The 23,338-nt window shown below is 42.5% G+C and overlaps 1 protein-coding gene across 2 annotated transcripts; it reads right to left on the bottom strand.

Moving 5' to 3' along the window:
• Positions 1-78: 78 nt before the first annotated feature.
• Positions 79-23,234, bottom strand: MOSPD1 (motile sperm domain containing 1). Of its 2 annotated transcripts, XM_027608929.1 has the most exons (7): positions 23,097-23,173; positions 16,445-16,658; positions 10,835-11,092; positions 10,649-10,724; positions 8,787-9,004; positions 3,792-3,953; positions 79-1,778 (listed from the first exon to the last, which is right to left on the bottom strand). In XM_027608929.1, the coding sequence occupies exons 3-7, from the start codon at positions 10,986-10,988 to the stop codon at positions 1,747-1,749; spliced, it is 642 nt and encodes a 213-aa protein (XP_027464730.1). In that variant the 5' UTR covers positions 10,989-11,092; positions 16,445-16,658; positions 23,097-23,173; the 3' UTR covers positions 79-1,746. The 2 variants fall into 2 exon arrangements, with proteins under 2 accessions (XP_027464730.1, XP_027464729.1); XM_027608928.1 differs by lacking the exon at positions 16,445-16,658 and having other exon boundaries at positions 23,097-23,234.
• Positions 23,235-23,338: the final 104 nt, after the last annotated feature.

The following is a 23,338-nucleotide window of genomic DNA, read 5'->3' as shown; positions in this document are numbered from 1 at the left end:
AAAATTTAATTCCCCTGGTAAATTAAGACACTTAGACATTTTAGCTCATATATTTCACTTCTTATTTTTCCTGTTTAACTCACAGGGATAGGAGACAGCTCTAGGAAACAGGAGACTAAAACGGAGTTCCTCAGAGGTAACCAGAATAAAATGTGTACGTCAGTGTGAAACTCAGGCCTCCATTTTCATTTATTTTTTTAAAGTAATTTGTCCTTTACAATGTGTCATCTCATACACACGCATGCGCGTGCACTCACACATATGCACGCATGCACACGCACACATACACAGAGGACTTGAAAGGGACAGAGAAACAAGAATAGCCTCCAAACATAATTTTTTTTTTACAAAGTTTAAAATAGATTACATTTCTGTGCTTTTCAGTCACTACATAATGTACAGACATGATCCATTTAATGATTTATCGTTCCCAAATTGTTAAACAATGAGGATTTTCTATTAAAGAGTATATGTAAAAGCTTTCACTTTAGAAGCAAAGTACTATTTCCTGCAAAAACCAACCTCAGGCATACATTTTGTGGTTATGTATATTCCTTGGGAAGACTACAGTAGCAGTGCATAAGTTCATTCTATAAAAAGATCTGAAAGATGATTTTCAAGAGACTCAATGCATTGTGCTCTCAGATAAAAATCCTAAGTCAAAAGATCAGTTATTAGGACAATAACAGTTAAAACTGCATATATATGTTAAAGATCAGAAGAAGCTATAAAGAAATGTAAATATTTGTGCTTTGGGGACTTTTTTTTTTTGGTAAAGTTGTTTTAATAAATAGAAACTTAAAAAAAAAGTCTCAGTGACGGATATAAAATAGACACATATCGAGGATTTCCTATACTTGGCTTAAGAGTTTAAAGGTGAAAAACATCGCTACATACAACACCTGGCATCTGGTAATCCCAGTCTGGGCTTAGTTGCTGACAGTCAGGCAAGGGGTTAGGAAGAAATGATAAAGTGATTTTTCTCCTCCTATTAACATAAAGCATGATCCAGAGGTAAAGCCAGGGTGAACCAAATAACTAAACAAATGCTACCTTCCTTTCAAATTCTTAGACCAAACAGAGAAGTCATGCTACTTCTAGGAGTGTTAAAGAAAACCCCAGAACTACCTACCCTGTAGTTCAGCATATGAATTAAATATGTCTGGTCTTCTGGGAGATCCCAAGCGTGCTCCCTCCATACTTTATGCTTTTCCTTCCTTTTTTTTTTTTTTTTTTACCCTCCACGCATTAACTGTAACACTTATTTTTAAAAACACCATGGCAACTGCTGATAATGACAGAGGACAAGGTATCGTTGACATAGTAACATTGCTGTTTGTAGTTAGGGAAATAAATGTCATTTCATGTTTAGGCTGGTCAGTTCGCTCTTTCAGGCCTTTCACTTGGAAGGACATATGACCTTAAGAATCAAAGTGAATTAGAAAAAAAAAATGAGAAAATAGGTGTTTTAGTTAAAGTCTTTTGCACAATAGCTTTAGATATAAAAAGATTCTTCAAATAATTTCCTAGGCGTCACTCAGAAGCATCCTTGCTGTCTGTAACATAATGTATTGGAGTCCTTCCAATAAAATTATAGAGTAATTTAAAATATATATTATACTTTTGCAATTACTGTAAATCATTCAATAGTTTGTAGCATGTTAATGGAGTGAAAGCGAGATAAAAGGCAGTCCACATTCATATTTGCGAGATAAATTTACTTCAGAAGTCAACTGAATTCCTTGCTCATGTTCTAAGTATAGCCACTGTGATGAGACCTGAAAGAAAAAAAAGTGGAGAACAGTTAAAGCCATGCATTTTACAAAGTCTTCCATTCAATAAGCCATTGTTTAGATCTCAAGGAGCAAATAAAATACAGCACAGAGACAGGCACTCCACCAAGAATCCAAAGTCAGTTTGAATTTAGTTGATATTATACAGAAGAAATCCAATTTACAGCAATGGGCAGTCACTGGATAGATTTAATTAAATCACTAATGTCTGGCCATAGCTAATTTTTTAACTATTAAATATCCCTCCCACTTTATCCAGTCCCATCAGCTATAAGAACAGCAGACGTGGCATTTTAAAGTGTCAGGAAAGCCGGCCAACTTCATCAACAAAAACGTGTCGAGCCTATTTGTATCCCAGGACTCTAGGACCACAAAGACACAGAAGCATAGTATTCCTGCTGGGCTTGTCTCTTTTGAAGAGACTCCACACATGAAACCATAAAAATTTAATAATGTAAGAATATGCTCGGTCCTAAATAAGTGGTTAAAAAAAAAAAAAAGTGGTGAGGGACAAAGCACAGAGAGGGGAGAACAATCCCGTAGGACCAGGGCAGGTCAGAAAAGATGCCCCAGAGGTAAAGCTGAAATAAGCCTAAGAGGTGGACAGGAATGGTAAGGAACAAGGAGATCAGCAGGCATTTCAGGTGCAGGGACGGCAAAGTGGGGACAAGGGGGCTGACCAGACTCTTCGATGAGCTTTTCGGGACTAACCTCACAGGCTGGGATCAAGGACTTAGACAGGCAATCAGCTGGACGAGACTGGCTCAAAGAGGTCTCAGGGTGGAGAGCCTCGGAGGCCCAACTACGGAGTCCTACTTCTTTCTGTGGGCTCTGGGGGGTCCTTGATGGCTCCCGGGCAGGGAGTGGCAGGGGTGAAACCAAACCAGAATGGAAATCCATCTGACAGCAAGGCAATGGGGCATTTGGCGGGTTAAAATAACGGGTTGCGGGGGGGGGGGGGGGGACGGGGATGGGAAGAGAAGGGACACAGATAGAAGGCAGGAAGCCGAACCGAGAGGACAATTTTGAAACTTAAAGGGAGCACAGGGGCGCCTGGGTGGCTCAGTCGGTGAAGCGTCTGCCTTCCGCTCAGGCCATGATCCCGGGGTCCTGGGATCGAGCCCCGCGTCGGGCTCCCTGCTCGGCGGGGAGCCTGCTTCTCCCTCTCCCTCTGCCCGTCCCCCCTGCTCGTGCGCGCTCTCTGTCAAATAAATAAGATCTTTAAAAAAATAAAGATCAAAAAAGAGAGCATACCAAGGAGTACTGAGAGAGTACTGAAAAGAGTTGGCCTCTCGGAAGAGGTGCCAGGAGACTATGAAGACAGTCGTGACTGGATCCCTAATCCCTGACACATGGCAGGGACTGAGGAACTGTTTGTTCAGTTAAACTAATTATAAGATTTCAAGCCAGGGTGACTGAAAGAATGACTTAACAGGAAATCTGGGAACTGGTTTAAAGAGAAAGGTTCACAGTGTTAAACAAGGCTGCATTGTTCACCTTTATCACTGTATGCACTTTGTCTAAGGGTTTCCCTGGGATCAGTTCCTAGAAGTAGAAATGCTGGATGGGGCAATATACACATCTTACATTTTAGACCTGTTTTATACCATCGCAAGTCAGCAAAATGAAAACAACTGAATATAGCATTAGGTGCTGGATCAATCAGCTACAAAGAACTCATCGTCGGGGCACCTGGCTAGCTTAGTCAGTAAAGCATGGGACTGTCGATCTTGGGGTCGTGAGTTTGAGCCCCCACGCGTGTAAAGAGGACTTACATAAACTTAAAAAGGGAAAAAAAAAAAAACAAAATGTAAGCCAAAACATTAAATCTTAAAATGCACTTTACCTCAACACATGCTTTTGAAGCAATCTTACCTGTTTTTCTATCAAAAAAAAAAAATTAAAGCAGCACGAGCACCATGGCCCCTTACACATCTAAGGCCACAACCACCACCTCCGCACACACACACACCCCACGCGCAGCTTTGGAGCACTTACCCAAGATATAAGCGGCCACTAACTTCTGATTCACACTTAAGTGGAGGTAGAGGGGCACCAGCGATCCCGCATCCCCCAGTGTGGGAAGCATCAAAGCTGCAATGCACACCACTCCCAGGAAGACAGTTAGGAAGCTAGGTCCCGAGGACACAGCTCTGTTCTCTGTAAAAAGACAACAATTCCTGAGCTTGCTTCTAAAAATGCCCCAAGACCAAAGTTCATTCGCACAGACGGTCTACCACTCACCAGGATGCTGGTTTTGTCTTACTTCTGACTCTTTGCCCATCATTTCCATGCCATAGGGACGTATCTGCTGGACTTATCTGGAAGCCCATAATGTCTCTGAGTCGTTACAGAAATGGAATGTTGAAACGGCATTGTGAGGTAGTAAGTTCCTACTGAAAGGTCACCATCCTTACCCACCCCCGCCTCACCCTAATGAGTAGAAAGTGGTCAAGCATGCATCGTCTCTATGTGTTTATAAAATATACCAACAGAATTTTTAAAGAATGGGCTAGAAATAGAAATTGAAGTTCTGATATTTTCTTCCTGTACCCCAATGGATGGCTTGTGTCTCTCACTCCATTCTGGAGCCCACTGCCTTCTGAGAGTATCTTAGGTAGACAGGTTTGGTCCTCATAACTGTAGCATCCTGCTACCATTTTTGAAAACAGTAAAAGCAGCAGCAAAGCACTACATGAGTGTTTTAAAGCTACCTGTGGGGGCGCCTGGGGGGGCTCAGCTCAAGTCGGTGAAGCGTCTACCTTTGGCTCAGGTCATGATCCCGGGGCCCTAGGATCGAACCCCGCGTCGGGCTCCCTGCTCAGCAGGCAGTCTGCTTCTGCTCCTCCCTCTTCCTCTGCCCCTCTCCCCCCCTGCTCGTGCTCTCTCCCTCTCGCTCTCTCAATAAAATCTTTTTAAAAAGCTACCTGTGAAAATTCTTGTCCTCTGCTCTATCCCATTTACAGCCAAGGAAGCAGAAACAATACCTAGCAAGTATTATGCTACATGAAATAAACCAGTCACAGCAGGACAAATACTGCATGATTGCACTTACATGAGGTATCTAAAACACAGTCCAACTCAGAATCAGAGAGTAGAACGGTGGTAACTAGGGATTGGGGGTGTGTTTAAAATGGGAGTTACTGGGGTGCCTGGGTGGCTCAGTCAGTTAAGCGTCTGCCTTCGGCTCGGGTCATGATCCCGGGGTCCTGGGATCGAGCCCCGTGTCAGGCTCCCTGCTCAGCAGAGAGCCTGCTTCTCCCTCTGCCTCTGCCCCGCTCCTCCCTGCTCATGTTCTCTAATAACTGGAATCTTAAAAAAATAAAATAAAATCTTCCAAAAAAAATAAATGGGAGTTACTAATCATGGGCATAATGTCTCAATTAAGCAAGATGAGTAAGTTCTAGAGCTCTACTGTACAACACTGTGCCTACAGCGAATACTGTATTGTACACTTAAACATTTGTGAGTTAAGTGTTCTTACTACAATAAAAGAAAATCTAAAAAACATTAGCAGTGCTTTGCTGTATGTGTGTAATATTCATACCCATATTTTTAAGAAACCTGGTAACAGTATCTTCTGTCATAGAGCTTTTCCCACCACCCTTCTTTCATTAAAAGGAATAGCCAACAGCAACACAATCTTGTGTTTTATTAATGAAATAACACTGTTCATTTTATTATTAAATGCAGCTTTTCTAAATTATTAATACCTTAGCTGTTGTGCGAAGTTTAATTGAGCCTTGCCAAAGCCAGATGGGTGAAAACAAATTCAAATTTTATAGTGATTATTGCTTGAGACGAAACAACAGCATAAATACCTAAAAACAAGTCTTATTTTTAGTTAGTAAATGAAGTATCTTTGTATTTATATTTGCTGCAGAGATAAGCTTTCAAGGCAAACATTTATTTATGACCTACTACACCGCTGGCTGAAACCCACAATAAAGATAATTTCAAGGAATTTTTAGTATTTAGAGAAATTCCAAAGACATTTGCATAGATGCTTGCAATTTTTCAAAGTGGAAATGGCTTTTCTTCTGATACTACAAGATTGTTGTAAAAATTTTATAGAGCTATAGAAAACATAGAGGTTCCTGATCAGTCTCACCCTCCTAGAGAGAACACTGTTAACAGCTTGGTACAGATCCTTTCAGAGTTTATAAATACCCACATAAACATGTAAAAAAAATTTTTTTAACATAAATGAGACCATAATATGCATACCGTTCTGTAACTGTTCTTTCCTCTCTGAAATATATATATGAGCCTCTTTCTATGTCAATGTATAAGCATCTGTCATTCTATCAGATCCTTGGAAATAAATGGCTACCTGGCATCCCATCTTATGAATATTCATAATTTAATCCAATCCCCAGTTGATGGACTTTTAGGTCATTTTCAATCTTTTATTATTATAAACAATAATAAAGAGTGTAATTTTCTTAAGCCAGAGGGCACGGACTCAAAACATTGCATAGACGTAGCAGTTCATTAGCAATGTAATTAAGACAAACCCACCAAGATGCAGCTGCATCTTTTCAAAACATCTTTTTAATAACCTGGGCTTTGGTATTTTGTTAAAGTATGCTTTGTGGGTTTCTCTTAAATTTCTGTTAAATGAAAAAAAATATATATATATATATGAATGTACTTATGCACATAGACAAGGTCTGGAAAATAACACAGAACACTTATGTAAGTAGATTTGTTAAGTGTGTGGGATTGTAGGTGCTGTTTTCCTTTATGAATTTGCTACTGCTATGTCTTTTAAAGGTACAATCAACTTGAGAAGAAATTTCTCATTTTCCTGCCTTTTGATACACTTATAAAAACACATTTATAAAATCTGCATCTTTCATGATCTAGCCTCTGACCATTTTCTGGCTGGTTCACAGAGCCTCACGACACTGTTGCACTTGGAATATGTCTAATAATCATTTCTCTAAGCTAAAGATGTGCAAAAATAATGACATTTTAAAACCTCCCCCCAAACAATCTCGATTCGTTTCAACATTTGAGGTCAGAGACACTTAATGAAAAGCCATAGAATTTTACATACTGGAAACCACACGTAATTTACTATTCATTTAATAAACAAGTGAAAAATATCACTTTGTCCACATGGACTAAATCAGGCACCATTATACACTATTAAAGAAGAAAACTTTCCTCAGTTTCCTACCACGTTATTAGGAACGTGGGGGGAACTGCTTGCAAACTGGACCTGTCGGCCAGGACTTCATACGGGGCTCTACTGTGGTGTTGTTGCTCCTTGCTCTGAAGAGTGGCAAGAGCCATGGAAACCTTGTGAGACAAAGCAAACCAATCCAACACACCCCACTGGATGAGAAGTCCAGCCCTCCTAGTGAAACCCATGCACACACTACTCTGTGCTGGGCATTCTGCTCGTGGCCAAGGACATGAGAGTTAACTAGACAAATAAGGTGCTTGTCTTCATTGGGCTTCCTGACATGGATGGCTTAGAGTTTTTTTTTTTTTTCCCCCAAAACAGAAATCACCTCCTTCATTTATCTACTTTGGGATTTTACAATTAGAAGAATTCTCTAATATGCTTCAGATACCAAAGGTTCACTGTCCAAGGAAAAATAAGAATGAAATGCACAATTAATACACACTGTAATTATTTAGGCTTTTAGGATGATTTTCACCTGAATTCTAATAAGTTTTAAAATAAAGGGGAAAAAAAGAAAACTTTTAATCCTTATTATTTGGGGGGGGCTATTAAACTGGTCTGTTAAATACAGAAATGAGCCGATGGCCGTTTTCCTTTAAATTATGAATTGAACATCAAAAACCAAAGAGTCATTATGTGACTTTTCTTATTCTAGAGGAGGTATCTCCAAGGGAGAAATCCTGCATTTCCATAAACATGTGTAAGCCAACTCCACAATGCTGATTGGAGATCAAAGTGACATTTACCAGAGGCTCTCTTTCAGCTTCAAAAGATGAAAAATCTAGTCCTATTGGTCAGTAACAGTTGCTGAGAAGAAGCAATCTACTGGCTTCTACCTAGTCCCTAGTCTCGGTGTCACCAGAAAACCTGGGCACTCCATACATGGATGGAGAAGACTCCTGCCTGCAGTAAATCAAAGAGGCATTACTCCCTGTGTTATCCAAATAAACACTCTAAGCTCTAAGATGAACAAACTGATAGGGACCTGTGAATTAATGTAATGACAAGTAGATTTGTTTTTAATTCCTCATAGATAATGCTGCAATTTCAAGGAGAGCTGCTATCACATTCATATATCACTATCAAAAAGTTTCCATGTTTTTCTGTGGAAAATTTTATCTTCCTCCTCTTATAATGGGGTTGGAAGGAGATAATGAGACTTTAAGAGGGAGGAGGAATGACGTCCAGAGAGTTGAATATGAGGACAGTGTCAATGTTGAAAGAATATATCATAACACTTCTGAATATCTAAGCTGAAAGGAAATGAGGAATGGAGAGGGATTCAATTAATAGCCCACAGGGGATATTATAATCTACTTAGTTTAATTAACTTCAACTTTAATGAGATTTTTTTTTTCCAAAATAATATGAACAGCGCACCAAGCTTGGCCTATTGCCAAACACAATCTCTCTCCTTCTTCGAACTCATTAAATGAGAAAGGATACGGGAAAGTCACAGAAACAAAAGTATATAATTGCCAAATTGTGCTAGCCTTCGAAAGTACAGGGGGGCTGCACTGTCGGGTCGACACATTTCAGAGGCGATAGCAACACTTGGCCTTCTCCTTACAGCCTCGGCGGCCGAGAGCTTCTCTCCTCATTTCGAGTCCAGCTCTAGGCCTCTTGCTCGGTTTTTCGGTACCTGATCTCTAGTTCGGTTCCGTTCTGAAGTAGTTAATTAGGTGGAAAGTGGCAGATCATTTTTCTAGTCATGATTCTTAGCTCCCTGATGACTTTTTTCCAGTTAGAAATGCGTTAAGAGCGCCAACGGGCTTTAAAAGCAACCCCAAAACTACCTGGTTGAAAGGACTGCTCAAAAAATAAACTTTCGGTTAAATGTTCCTTTATCCTTTTTTCGTCTTCTTCCTTTTGTTGTTCTTTGGCAGATGGGAGAAGAAGAGCCACAACCTCTTTCCTTCCTAAAGCCTTCCTCTGGCTTTGCTCGGAAACTTGAAGGCGGAACTTGTCTTTTACGCCATAGTGACAGGATTGAACATCTCTATGACGAATCACACTGAAAACATTAAAAAATAAATGCTATTTAGGTTTCTGGGGGCCTGTCAAACAGAAGTCAGCCCGAGATTTCATACAGGAGAACATTAACTAACTGTAACCAAATGTTCAAATACAGAAAGTTGCTAATGATGCTTAAAAAAAAAAAAAAAAGTCACAGCATAACCGAAAAGGAAATGGGTGATTCTAAAATATTTGATGAAAACACATACTCTACAATGCAGAATAAAAGTCTGAAGTAAAAGAACGATAGGTAAAGAAAATTCCTTTTAGCAAGGACATTATTCCCCCCTTGAGCTCTGCGGGCAGCCATAGTTACTGAATAGGATATATGAAATACTTTCTTCCTCACCAAAGTCTCGTGGGTTTCTACTGCCACTTATTTATTGTGCAAGCAACAAACCTCACCTAGACTCAAAACTGAAAGTCCGTGCACACAGGTAAAAACAAGCAACTGAATAAGTAACCAGTATGACCAATGCAACAGAAGGCTAACAATACACTTCTGTCTTCCTCTGAAAAGAGTATAAAGCACTTGCAATTTTACAAGAGCGATCTACAATTCCATTTATCTTACCTCATTCTTAATAGAGAACACAAACCAATTAGGTCAAAGATAACACATTTATTTGGCAAGAGACTACATTTCTTTGGAACAGTCCTTGCTTACTGTGTATTGAATGAAAATCAAACGAAACCTGTGAAAACACGTCCTCAAAAGATACATCATTTTATGGATATGGAGGGATGAAAACGTATTCAGAAGAAAAAACTGCTTCTCACTCTCATGGAAGGTTTAAACAAATACAGTTTACTCGGTAGCTTAAATTAAGAGCTGGTCAATGGCTCCATCCGGTCTCCACTAGCTCTAAAGTGAAAATTACATATGAACAGCTTGAACAAACAATCATCTATCTGACACTTAATTTCTGACAAAATTATCTGGAAGAACTCAGATAACCTTTTACAGATGAGTAGCTACACACTTGCTTCCTGTTTGTAGAGATTAACTTCCAGGCTTATTAGCTGAATCATTTCAGATGAACTTATATTACCATTGTTCCGTGAATGTAGTATTACTAGTTTCCCAAATGTCACTATAATAGGATGTTCCAAAGAAAGCTAAATTCCATTATAGCTAGGGAAATTTAAAGGAATGAGTTAGAACTTGACCTTCATAAGCGACCCCGCGATAACTACAAGCACAACAATTGAGGAGATGTTCATGGAAATATTAACACACACATCAGCTCCAGCATCGTGAAATATTACTAAGGATTTGGTCGACCTGTTTAGAATCTTAGGGGCTTCTTAAGAATTGTGAGGGATTGGGACGCCTGGGTGGCTCAGTCGGCTAATCATCTGCCTTCCGCTCAGGTCATGATCTATCGCGGGGTCTGCTTCTCCCTCTGCTCCCGCCGCACCCCCCCACCATGTGCGCTCACTCTCACTCTCAAATAAATAACCTTTAAAAAACAACAAATAAAATTTAAAAAAGAATTGTAAGAGACTACAACTCCCAGTAAAAATTCAAAATGTAATAAATGCCTAAGTGGGAATGGCTTCAAGATGAGATCCTTTTCAAGTTAAACACATAAATATTAACACACTAAAAACATGTTACCAGGAAGGGATTTTGACTTACATATCCACACAACACTGAGGCTTTACTGCACCTGCAGCATCAGCGACAACATACTTATTTGGAGTAGTACACAAAACTGAAAGAAAAAGTCACAATGGCCATTAGTGTTTTTTAAAAATTAGTTTCTACAAGTAAACAATTAGTAGGGACTAGTTACAATCCATAAAAGAGACCTAGGAGACTCACCTTTGAACTTTAAGGCAAACTCATAGGGATTATACAGAGTCAACACTTGCTTATGTGTTGACTGGTCATCTGCATAAAATATTAGCTCCGTGGGAAACACAAAAACAGGAAGATTTCCTTCCACTAACTCTGGCTGTCTTTTTTGTTGATGCATTGGCACTGAATCCCCCTTGCTGCAGCTTCTGTTTTTACAGTCTCAAATCTATTTTGGACTTTTCTTAAGTCAGTTAGTTAAAAACTCCAAAGCATTTTGGCAATCTAGAAAGAGAAGAAGAGAGAAGGAAATCGAATGATACCTGTTTTCATTTGCTGTCCCTCCAACAAAAAGCAATGTTCAGCTTGCATTAAAACAGGTCCCCAAACCATTTAAAGATGCCCTTGGACTTTTCCTCGTGGCTTACTTACACAGCTTGTTCCAAACTATGCAAAGAAATTTACACACGCTCCTTTCACACTCAAGATTTCAACCTATGATAAATTACATAAATACTAGAATAAAGTCTTGCTACCTCAAATTAATCACCCTCTTTCAAGGAGGTGAGATCAAAGGGCCATCACTCTTTAAAACCTCGGATTTCTTGGGGCGCCTGGGTGGCTCAGTCATTAAGCATCTGCCTTCAGCTCAGGTCATGATCCCAGCGTCCTGGGATCGAGCCCAGCATCGGGCTCCCTGCTCCTCGGGAAGCCTGCTTCTCCCTCTCCCACTCCCCCCTGCTTGTGTTCCCTCTCTGTCAAATACATAAAATCTTTAAAAATAAATTAAAAAAATAAAACCTCGGATTTCTTAAGAAGTAGAGCAAATTAAGTATTGTCACAACTGATTTTATGTGACCTAATCAGAATTCTCAAAGGCGAAAAAATAAAAAAATTAAGTTTCCATGCGTTATGGGAGAAAAACACGAGACTTACTTTTACACTCGTTTCAACAATGCCTTAGTTAGTGCCTTCTGGCAGCATGGGTGAGAGAGTTCATCTTTTTTTTTTTTTTTTTTTTTTACCAAAAACCCAAGACAAGCAAAAAGGTCTTGAAAGGAAGCCGAAAATCCAAACTCGTTAAGGAGTCCTTGGGAGTTTTCTATGAAAGTTCAAAGTCAGTCCGTAGGCTCTGGCATTCAAGTGGCTCTGTCAAGTACACAGACTTCAGGAGAGCCCTTTTCTTCCAATTTAGAGACCTTTTGGATTCCTTGTGGGGTTCCTGAATATGTCCTGAATAGTTGTAGCTAGCAGAAGTCTGTCTGATAGGTGTGATGTTGCTGTTTATTTCCTAATCTCATTTTAATCAACATTTATTTAGCTAGCATCCTAAGAATGTGGCTTCTAAAAATGCAAAAACTAAAACAATACGATCACAGAAAATGTCTGATTTTCACTCTGTAGACGACACCTTTAAAAGAGCCCATAAACCATTTCATACTTTGTGTTCAAGTTCCCACACCTTCAAAGAGCAATATAACACAAGATTAAACTGTTTGGTTTTACCAGCTATCGGGCTGGTGTGCCGACTCTGCTTGAGGCCCTTCCAACTTTTATCAAATGAGATACTGTATAATCACGTATGCAAATTTTTATTTTCTTTCAGCTGAACACCTGTTATAAGCCAGGAACTATGTCAGGAGCTGTGCAGAGATACAAAGATGAATAATGCACAGGCCCTGCCCTCAAAAGACTCAAATTGCGGGGCACCTGGGTGGCAGAGTCAGTTGAGTAACCAACTCTTGGTTTTGGCTCAGGTCAAGATCTCATGGTCATGGGATCGAGCCCTGCGTCGGGCTCCGTGCTCAGTATAGAGCCCGCTTGAGATGCTCTCTCTCCCTCTCCCCCTGCTTGTGCTCTCTAAATAATAAAATCTTAAAAAAAAAAAAAAAAAAAAAGACTCGGGCACCTGGGTGGCTCAGTTGGTTGAGTGACTGCCTTCGGCCCAGGTCATGATCCTGGAGTCCCGGGATCGAGTCCCGCATCAGGCTCCCCGCTCAGCAGGGAGTCTGCTTCTCCCCCTGAAACACCCCCCTCTCATGCTCTCTCATTCTCTCTCTCTAATAAAAAAAAAAAGACTCAAATCTAACGGACAAAACAGTATTTAAGCTACCTCTATTATAATGCATACTACTATATATAAAGTGCTAGGGAATTAGATTACATGAATAATTCTACCTGGAAGAGGGGCAAGGAGAGGGCATTTGAGGTAGTCTCTAAAGAAAACAAAAAAGGCAGGAGCGCCCGGGTGGCTCAGATGGTTAAGCATCTGCCCTCGGCTCGGGACATGATCCCAGGGTCCTGGGATCGAGGCCGAGGACCGCATCAGGCTCCCTGCTCAGCGGGGGGTCTGCTTCTCCCCACCGCCCATTCCACCCCCCCCTTGCTCATGCTCGCTCACGCTGTCTCTCTCAAATAAAATCTTAAAAAAAAAAAAAAGGCATATACTTTTGTGTTGGGGGGACACCAGTAGGAAGGGCATTCTGACCTAGGGGACAGCATATGCCAAGGCACAGAAATGTGAAGGTGAGGGACAACGCTGGGAAGATCATAATCCACAAGCTGTCCCAGATCATCATACTACTTCCTATTACAGCATGCATGTAGCTCATGACAGGGTTGGGTTTGGGGTTTTGTTTTTGTTTTTTCCCAAAGGGCCTATTTTTTTGAAAGGACCTACTGACATTTTTATTAGTAATACCATGTAATATGTGTATCATTCATAACCAATTACAAACTTTTTATTAATTACATATACTGAATTAATTAAGACATGCAACGCTTTTAGCACTTACTGTAGGCCAGGCAATGTTCTAAGTGTTTGCTGTTGTTATTAAATTAGGAAGAGACAGAGACAGATACTGTCGGCAGGCCTCCTGCCTACAGTTCAGCATTTCCACTCCAGCTAACTAACTCTCCACTGTAATACAATAAAACTAAGATTATTCTGAACAGCATCCGATGAAATCATTCTAATTTTGAGTTTTTATTTGCCACATATTTCTTTCTTTTGCTAAGGGCCATACACATTTCTATTTGGATAATGTGCTCTCAGAAGTTTGGTATATTTTTTCCAACAGAAAATAATTAGCTCTATTACTTTCTTAGTGAGCTTGGCTATCAGAAACACAACATCCGAGTTTGCCATCACTAAATAGTATTCAACATCTCATTCTAAAACGTTGTTAGGATGAGAATTTAGGGGCGCCTGGGTGGCTCAGTCGGTTAAGCGTCTGCCTTCGGCTCAGGTCATGATCCCAGGGTCCTGGGATTGAGCCCCAAGTCAGGCTCCCTGCTCAGTGGGGGGCCTGCTTCTCCCCCTGCTCACATTCTCTCTCTCTGTATCTCTGTGTCTTGAATGAATAAATTAAAATATCTTAAAAAACAATAATAAAAATGTGGCATAGCATCTCTGATTTCTGGAAAACGGTTTAGTCAATAAATGTTGGTAAAACCGGGTATCTATCCACCTAGGGGGGAAAAAAAGTTGAATTTATCCCTTATTCCTTACAAAATTCCAAAACTTTATCAGGGTAAATTCAAATGGATCCAAGTTTTAAATGTAGAAAAAGAAAACCGTAAAACACTAGAAACCATGGGAAATCTTTTTTTCTTTTCTAATCTGAGGCTTTCTAGCAACCAGAAACCAAAAAATATGGATAAATTCAACTATTGAAAAACTCTTAAAACGCTACATGGCAAAAAAAAAAAAAAAAAAGTCTACGCAAAGCCAAAGGAACTTTTTCAGTCATAGGCCAGGTCTGATTTCCCTACTAGATGTAGAGGAAATACCAATTATTATGAAAAAGCACTCACCATAAAAATGAGCAAATGCTACAATATTTTACAGAAAAGGACCAACTGTTTTTAAACTTCCCAGGGGAGGTAGAACCTCACTCACAAGAGAAATACAAACTAAAGCTACACCGAAATACACGTTATTACTTGCCAGACTGGCGAAAGGCAACAAGTTTGATAGCATGGAGCATCCAGGCATGTTCCTAATGTTGCTGACAGGGATATAAACTGGCACACGGACTCTACCTGCCACAAGTAAACACACACGTCCTCCGATCTAGAGATTCTACTTCTAGGAATTCAGCCGGCATAAATATTCCTCTTGTGCGAAACCACATACGTGGAAGTATTTTAATCCTCAGTACTGAGGAGTAAATAAAATGATTTATGGGAGGCACACAGAACAAAGCTTGGCACTCAACAAGGGTTAGCTGTTGTTGTCAATAGTCAAAGATGGAAACAGCCCAACTGTCCCTTAAGGGGGGGGGTGGTCATGAGATAAAGTATGATACAGCCATTTGCTGGGAGGCCCAGAAGCCGCCAAGAAGAAAGAGGAAGCCCTCTGTGTCGTGGAGGTACGGACTGACCGTCAAGTGCAGTATTAAGTGAGAAAAGCAAGGTACAATGCAGAGTAGAGAGTGTGCCACCATCTGTGTGGGAGAGGGAGGCTTCCCCACTCTGGGTAAAAGATCTTTGGAAGGATAGCCAGGGCTGCCCCTGGAGAAACTACCCGAGCAGCTAGGGACAGGGGTGGAAGGGCAGTTTCCTCTGGATACCTTTTTCCATCTTCTATCTTTTGAATTCTGAACCCTATGAACACCTCTTCAAAAGTTTGCGTGCGTGCGTGTGTGTGTTGGGGGGGGGGGGTGTGTTTAAGTCAAATTAAACAACAACTCCTCCAGGGCCTAATTTGGAAAAGGTGCCAGTTTTGAAACTAAAGAAGGAATTTAGAAACAATGTGTGAAAAATCTGTTAATTGCACTTTCCAATTCATGATCCTTTAATAAGATGGAGAGCCTTAAACAATGTGTTAAATGTCATGATTTCAATTCTTTAAAATCATTTTAGACGCAACAGAAGCTCATTCCAGTGAGAAAAAAGGTTTAAGAGGGCTTGCAAACTGAGGGAAATGTGCAACTTTTTGTTATAAAGGAGTATGACACGGTTTATAAATCTGACTGGGAAGTCAAAAGTAACCACACAGAACAAGCACTAAACTCTTCCAACCTTAAGGGGAAGTTCGTTGGCACAACAAGTCAGAGTAGAAATTTCGCTAGCTTTACATAATGGTTTAGTAGAATTCTTATTCTTTTCATTTTGAAGCTTTCTCTTGACGAGTTGAATATGAACGCTTTTCCCCAGGAACTGTCAATAAATAGGCTTGTCTATCTCCCAATCAGTGTTTAAGAAGTGTTTCATCGGTTTTTAGCAGTTTATTCTTTCTTTTTGTATCCCTGTTCCCATTTCTCACTTATCTTGGCTAAGATATAAATTGCCTCCTGAACTCCGACCAATGGAAATTAGGGGGGAATTAGCACCAGGTCACCAGAGCAGTATCAGAGATTCTGCCAACCAACATAATGAAGTGGAACACCTGCCTCTAATTGATGGTTTTCCAGCGACTAACACTTTCTCTTTCCTCCCGTCCACACTGCAAAATGATAAAGTGAAAAAATTCTGGGGAAAGATTATATACTAAGCCGGTAAAACCTGACTCCAAATCGGTTTATGAGGTTGCTTTCCAAAAGTCAAACACACACAAAGTCAAAGAATGTGAGCTCCCAGCCCTTCTCATTTTACCTCTGAGGAAAGCAGGCCCAGCATAGTTAAAGGACTTACCCAAGGTCACACAAGGTGCTGGTGGCAGATCTCTGGTCTCCAGACTCACACTTTCCTAAATGGTTCCGTCTCCTCTGTGTCTCATTTCAAAAGTCCTGCCTCTGATGCTCACTGTCACATTGTCACACATGCCCTCATCTCTAGAAAGTTCCCTGCTTCTCCAGAAGAGTTCTCAAAGGATGATCCAAAATTCAAGTCTTGATACATGTGTTTCCTTTTCAGTTTTATAAAGAAAAACAATTGAGAGACAGTTTCACTTAACTAAGTTGGGCATGCTTTCTTTTCCTGATTATGAACCAGGACCTATGGCTGTCGTTGGTAACTATCCATGAGAGCATTAGTAACCAAGGTTTATTCTGTAGTCTACCTCTCTGGACACCAAAATGTTCCTCATTCTTCAAAGCTGCCTTCAAATTTCCCCTCCTTGTGGTCTTCCTCTACTTCTCTGATCTACATGATCTCACTGACTTTATTACATTACCTTTTAATGTACTTACTGTATTGATTGAATATTCTGACATTTGTTTTGTGTGGGTTAATTTGGACTCCCCAAACTTCAAGCATAATGCCATATTGTTTTTCCGTAGGGTTTTTTTTTTTCCCCCTCATCCTACATAGACCCAAGCTCGGTATTAGGCACTTAGCAGATACTGAACTTACCAGCTTGCCTACAGGTGTTTACTAATAACGGTTTCCTCCATCAAGGGACATTCCTCTTCCTCATGGCCGAACACACTTTGTCCATAAAAGACAGGGAAAGGATCCCACTTAAAAGAACAGCCAATCTATGGCAGCTGCTTACCGTGGGTTGGGGTAAGTGGAGGACAGAGAATCCGCACTCCCGGCTGCCTCTCCCCACCCCTCTCCGTTTCCCTCTCATCATTAGCCCTGGCTCCTCAGTGCCCAACTAGGCTCCAAGGTAGCCCCGACGTCACAGGGAAGCAGTGCGGCTGGTGACTCGGGAGCTGCCTTGTCCTTTCCCTCTGTACCAAAGGCACAGAAATGCAATCGTGAATGAAATTTGGAAAGAAAACCTTATGTGTGTACACCACCTTGTGACCAGTTTGCAAACTACTCTCTCTCACACGCGTGCGCGCGCACGCGCGCACACACACACACACTCGCCTAAACACATGAAGTCCTCACGCTTCCACCATCAGTCCAGGGAGACCAGTACCCTAAAGTGTGATCATTTTCTGTTTTCCTCACTTTAGACTGACAAGAAGGGAAAGATCAGACTCTGAGATAAATGAGAGTTTCAATACCTTTGCTCACCACAGATTCAAAATGGAGATTTAAAACAGAAACCACTTTAAAAGCATATTGTCATTTACCCTCCCCCCCCTTTATTTTTGGAAAGAGGAGGCTGCGAGAAAAATCAAATGAAATAAGTGGTCCTTAGGGATTCCTGTGCTGAAGTGGTTTCAAGCTTGAAACAGCTAAGGATTATCCCAAGTCCAGATTCCCCAGAAACCCATCTGCTGGGCCACAGTGCACCCGCTCCTTACCGCCTCTCCCTGCTTCTTGTCTTTACTCCGATTAGGGTTCCCAGCTCCACCTCCGGGCCAGCTCCCTTTTATCTGGGCACAAAGACTATCTATCTCCTTCCTCCATACTTGGTGTGGTCTGCCAATGGCCAGTGAAATACTAAACAGTTAAGAGCAATTAAGTTCTTCTGCTTTAGTCTGTTATTCAAACCTCTTCTTTCCTTCCCATTTCATCAGCTCTGCTCTCTTCCTCTTTAAATCTCCAGTATTGTCTCTCAGGATTTTTAATGGCTGGTATATTCCTAAAGTCAAGTGTTTCGGGGACACCTGGGTGGCTCAGTCGGTTAAGCGTCTGCCTTTGGCTCAGGTCATGATCCCGGGGTCCTGGGATCGAGCCCCACGTCGGCTCCCTGCTCCACAGGAAGCCTGCTTCTCCCTCTCCCACTCCCCCTGCTTGTGTTCCCTCTCTGTCTCTGTCAAATAAATAAATAAAATCTTAAAAAAAAAAATAAAGTCAAGTCTTTCACAAGCCATGTTCTAATGTCCACTTTATAGGTTCAATCATTCATTGTGCAGTATTAGGCCATTTGGTTTCCACACATTTTCTAGGTTTTTCGTGTAATGTGATGTCTTACCAATGGGACTGAACGGCTATAAATAATGTGATGACAGGCTATTTTCTATTCAAGATGGAAAAGTTGAGTACATTTTAAGATTTAAAAAAAATAAGGATGCCCTCCAGCAGCATCAGTTTTAAAAGCATTTTTCTTAAAACTAGTTATTTCCCATCTTTGTTTTACAATATCTCAATGTATTTCAAGGTATTTGAAGGTATTTCGAGATGTGCGATTCTCAAAGCAAAATCCGTATGAATTCATTATATGAAATACATATATTGTGGGGCGCCTGGGTGGCTCAGTCGGTTAACCATCTGCCTTCGGCTCAGGTCATGATCCCAGGGTCCTGGGATCGAGCCCCATGTCAGTCTCCCTGCTCAGCGGGTAGCCTGCTTCTCCCTCTGCCTGCTGCTCCCCCTGCTTGTGCTCTCTGACAAATAAAATCTTTAAAAAAATAAATACATATGTTGCTACCTATGGCCCTCTCCAGAGTTTTAGAATCACAAGTTCATTCATGGAACATTAACTGAGCACCTATTATGTGCTAGGCCCGGTGCTGAGGAATATGGAGAAAAGATGAAAACACTGTCTCAGCCCTTGAAAAATTCAGTCTAGCAGGAAAAACAGATATACATGGTAATTAGGATATGATGTGACAAGTGTTAAAATGCTGGTAGATAAAAAAGCTCTAGGAGCATAAAGAAAGTGCCAGGCTGCCTTAAATAGGAGTTTGCAGTAGGAGTGGAGAGGGGGGTGAATTCCAGGAAGATGTGTAGAAGCATGAAAGGGATTCTTAAGATGAGCTTTGGCACAGCACATGGTTAAAAAATAGCCTGTATGGAGGAGTGGCGGGAGATGGTGAAAAATCCTGTAAGCCAAGTTCGGGGGTGGAGACTTGCTTCTGGGTGCCAGTGGTTCTCAAAATGTGGTACCGGACCAGCAGCAGCAGCTTCACCTGGGAACTTGCTAGAAAAGCCAATTCTTGGGTCCCAGGCCAGACCTGCTGCCCCAGAAATCCTGGGGTTGGGGCCCAGTCACCTCTGTTTTCATACGCCCTCCAGATGATTCAAATGCATACTGCACTTTGAGAACCACTACTTCGGGTGATGGGCAACCTCTGAAGGGTCTTTTTTTTTTTTTAAGATTTTTATTTATTTACTTGACACAGAGAGAGAGACAGCTAGAGAGAGAACACAAGCAGGGGGAGCAGGAGAGGGAGAAGCAGGCTCCTGGCTGAGCAGGGAGCCCGATGCGGGGCTCGATCCCAGGACTCTGGGATCATGACCCAAGCCGAAGGCAGACGCCTTAACGACTGAGCCACCCAGGCACCCCCTCTCAAGGGTCTTAAGCGGAGAACGGACTGGATAAGATCTGGAGTAGGAATCGGGTTGCCGCTGACCAGTTAAGCACAACAGCGGGCTCCAGAGGAGTTACAGGAAAAACCAAGTCACCCTTGAATCAATGTGGCATGAAGTGAGGGCCTAGATGAAGGCAGGAGGAATGGAGAGGAAACCGATTTTAGAGATGTTTTACAGGTGGCCCAGATTCAATCAGGTGACTAGGATATATCCATACGAAGGTGTGACTGCAAGGGTTTTCACATAAAAGCTGTAACCTTGTCGAAGGTTATCAACCACTAGGTGTTTTAAGAAAGGAGTGTTCCACACAGTCCCTAGAAAAAACGGGGGAGATGGAGCACAATGTCTGTGTTTCCATAGCATCAAAAGCAAAGGGTACCCGGGCTTATCCACGAGTCGTCTTGGTCAGCTTGGCAGTTCAACTTCTCACGGGAAGTTAGTCAACTGGTGTTCATATATTAACATAAAAATCTTTTGTAAGTTTGGTTAGCGTGAATCAATCCTTGAGACTGCCAATTTTGGGATGTGCTGGCAAAATTAAATCTCAAACGCTGCAAAGCTGAAAAAGGCCATTGGTTCTGGGGATCTATGTAACCAAGGCACTGCCAAGGTGAGACCCTGCTAGAGCCTTCTTTTCATCCTAACTTCATCACTGATCACACAGCCCACTTAATTCTGGAAGAAGCTGGGATGAAGAACCACGCTGTACAATGCCCTAAAGGTCAAGAAAGTCGGGTGTGAACCGTTCTTTCTAATTTTGGAGGCAGGATTTAGCTGAGGCAATCTTCAATTTCCTAACTGAGAGGAGAGAGGGGTCCAGGTCAACCCATATGGCTAATTTACCTAATGAGAATTTTGCAGAGCACAATCCCTATTTCTTTAGGACTCTGGATAGCTCTTGTTATGGACTGCATGTTCTTCCAGCTGATACCAATAACTTGGCTTATTTGACCATCTTATTTTGTCCAAGAGTAGTTCCCAATCAAAAACTGCACTATTTTATGGAATTTGAGAGCCATAAGGGACCCTGGAGATTAAACAAAACTTTCGTATTACAGATGAGGAAACAGAAGGCCTCAAAGAGTAAATCACTTCATCTATTTATTGTAGGGCAAGATTCTCTACAATACTACAAGATGGCAAAACAAGATTCAGAGCAACACTGATCATCTGCCCATTTAAATTTTAGATGATATGTAAAATTCCTCTATTTTTCATCTTAAACATTTTTAAAAACAGAAAAAAAGTAGCAAATTACTTACTGTATTGGGCTATTATAGGATGGGGAAGCTTTTCTTGTAGTTTCTTAATTGTTTTTCAGAAATTAGAGTTAAGGGGCACCTGGGTGGCTCGGGTGGCTAAGCGTCTCTTGATTTTCGGCTCAGGTCATGATCTCAGGGTCCTGAGATCAAGCCCCACCTCGGGCTCCATGCTGGGTGTGGAGCCTGCTTAAGATTTTCTCTCCCTCTGCCTCCACCCCCACCCTCTCAAAAAAAAAAAAAAAGAATTAAATGTCAAAGCTTCAGGAGAAAACCGTTAAAAATAAAAAATTGGGGAAGAAAATGTGCATGAACGATTCAGGGGGAGAAACATGCATTATTTTATAAGCCATTTGTTCTGTTTTCGGTCTTCACCTACAAAGGGGTAACTTTATACTGAATATTGCCCATTACATCTAATTATATATTACATGTAAAGGGAATCTATCACCACTACCCCTTACAGATTTGAGAAACTCCATATTTTCAAATATCCTGGTATTTGAGTAAACCTTGTAACTGAGAGTTGCAGAAATGCTTCAGAAACTAGTTTAATCTTGTACCCTACCCTGTTCGGGTATGTAGAGGTGAACAACTTGAAAGGCACATTTGGCCCCGCTTCCTGTTTTCCAAACTTCCCACTGCTTTCTACCATATATATATGTAATCTAGAAGTTGGTGTCCCCTCCCTGGTCAATATCCTGTATATAGCATTTTATAGGCAGATTTCCAAGCACTTAAAGGAAACATGGACAAGATTTCCATCAGCAAGAATATATTAAATTCCAGGTGTGCCCTGGCTGAAACAGGAGACTTTCCTCCTTCTCTCTGGAATTCACATTAAGAACGCAATGCATTCCGATAGAACAGGACTGCTTTTTAGGCAAGATCCAAAGGATCCCATTTTCCAGGTCTGCGTCCATCTCTTTATTTCCCTCAACGGTCAAAAAAAAAGGGGGGGGGCCGCTTTCATTTAGTATTTTGCCCTCTCATTCCCCGAGGTGAGGTCTCTTGGCTTCTACTGGGGCAGAAAAGCAACTTTAGTCCCGAGAGGGCAGATTGTCAGTTACTTTACCCAGAGGGGAAACCGCAGAACACTGAATAAGGGCTGGAGGGCAGGAGAGGGAGTCTGAAACGGTCTGTCCTAGGACTGAAGCTCCACCTGATTGGGGCCCAGCCTTTCCAGCCTTCATCCCCACACCGGCCGGCTCCATGTGAAACCGGTCATGTGAGCCTGTTTACAGCCGAGCAGCTGGTGCAACCATCAGGATCCGTGCGGAGGTCCAGGAAGGGGGACGGATGCAGGCCACGTACCCCCGCCACCCCCCGCCACTACCCCGCGAAGGCGTTCGCTCTCCCTCTCTGCCTCGCCACCCCACTTTCACCTCCCTCCAGCCATCCCGGGACGCCTCGCTCCAGCCCCGCCGATTTCCTTCCAGTTGCTCGCCGAGGGGGGGGGGGGGGGACCGGCTGGGTTGGGGGAAGGAGGAGTTAGGGAGAGGACGGTGTCACCCCGAATGGGGAGTCAGCCTCCCTTCCCTAGCCCTCCTCGCCACATCCGCCAAAGAGTTGTCCCTGGAGTCTCATCCCCGGGGCGACCGAACTCTGCCGGGCGGGCACCGGGAGGATCCCGAGCCTGCTGCCGCCGCCCGGGCACGGGAAAGGCACGCACGGGCCGGCCGGACCCTGGGGCCGGGCTCCGCGGGCGGCGGGGCAGCTGACAGTCAGAGATGGGGCAGAAAGGGCTCCATCTGCCCGCTCCCCACCTCCCACCCGCAGCCCGGCGCCGCCGAGCCCCGCCGTCAGTCACAGAGCCGAGCTCGGGGGCTGGGGACGGCTCATTCTGCGCGCGGGGTCTCTCGGCAACGTAACTTCCACGTCTTCCCGAAGTCGGAGGAAGTGGGTGACGGGACGGCGGGGGGGACTCTCACCTCGGCAACCCCGGCTCCTCGGAAAGCAGCTGCGACTGCCCCTCCGCTCCTTTGTCAGCGTCTCTAGGCTGCACTGCCTGCTGGGATACCGGAGGACTCAAATGCCACCTCTCTCCGCCCTCGAGGATGAGCTGCGGTTGGGGGTGGGTGGGAAGAGGGGGAGGAGGTGGAGCCGGGGGCGGGCCCGGAGCCGGGGGCGGAGCCTCCTTACCGCCACCTGGCCTCTCGGGTTTGTTCCTTCC

Source organism: Zalophus californianus, chromosome X (assembly GCF_009762305.2).
Source record: "Zalophus californianus isolate mZalCal1 chromosome X, mZalCal1.pri.v2, whole genome shotgun sequence".
Classification (NCBI taxonomy): Eukaryota; Metazoa; Chordata; class Mammalia; order Carnivora; family Otariidae; genus Zalophus; species Zalophus californianus.
Note: the sequence above shows the minus strand (reverse complement) of the source record. Positions and strands in the feature narration are given on the sequence as shown.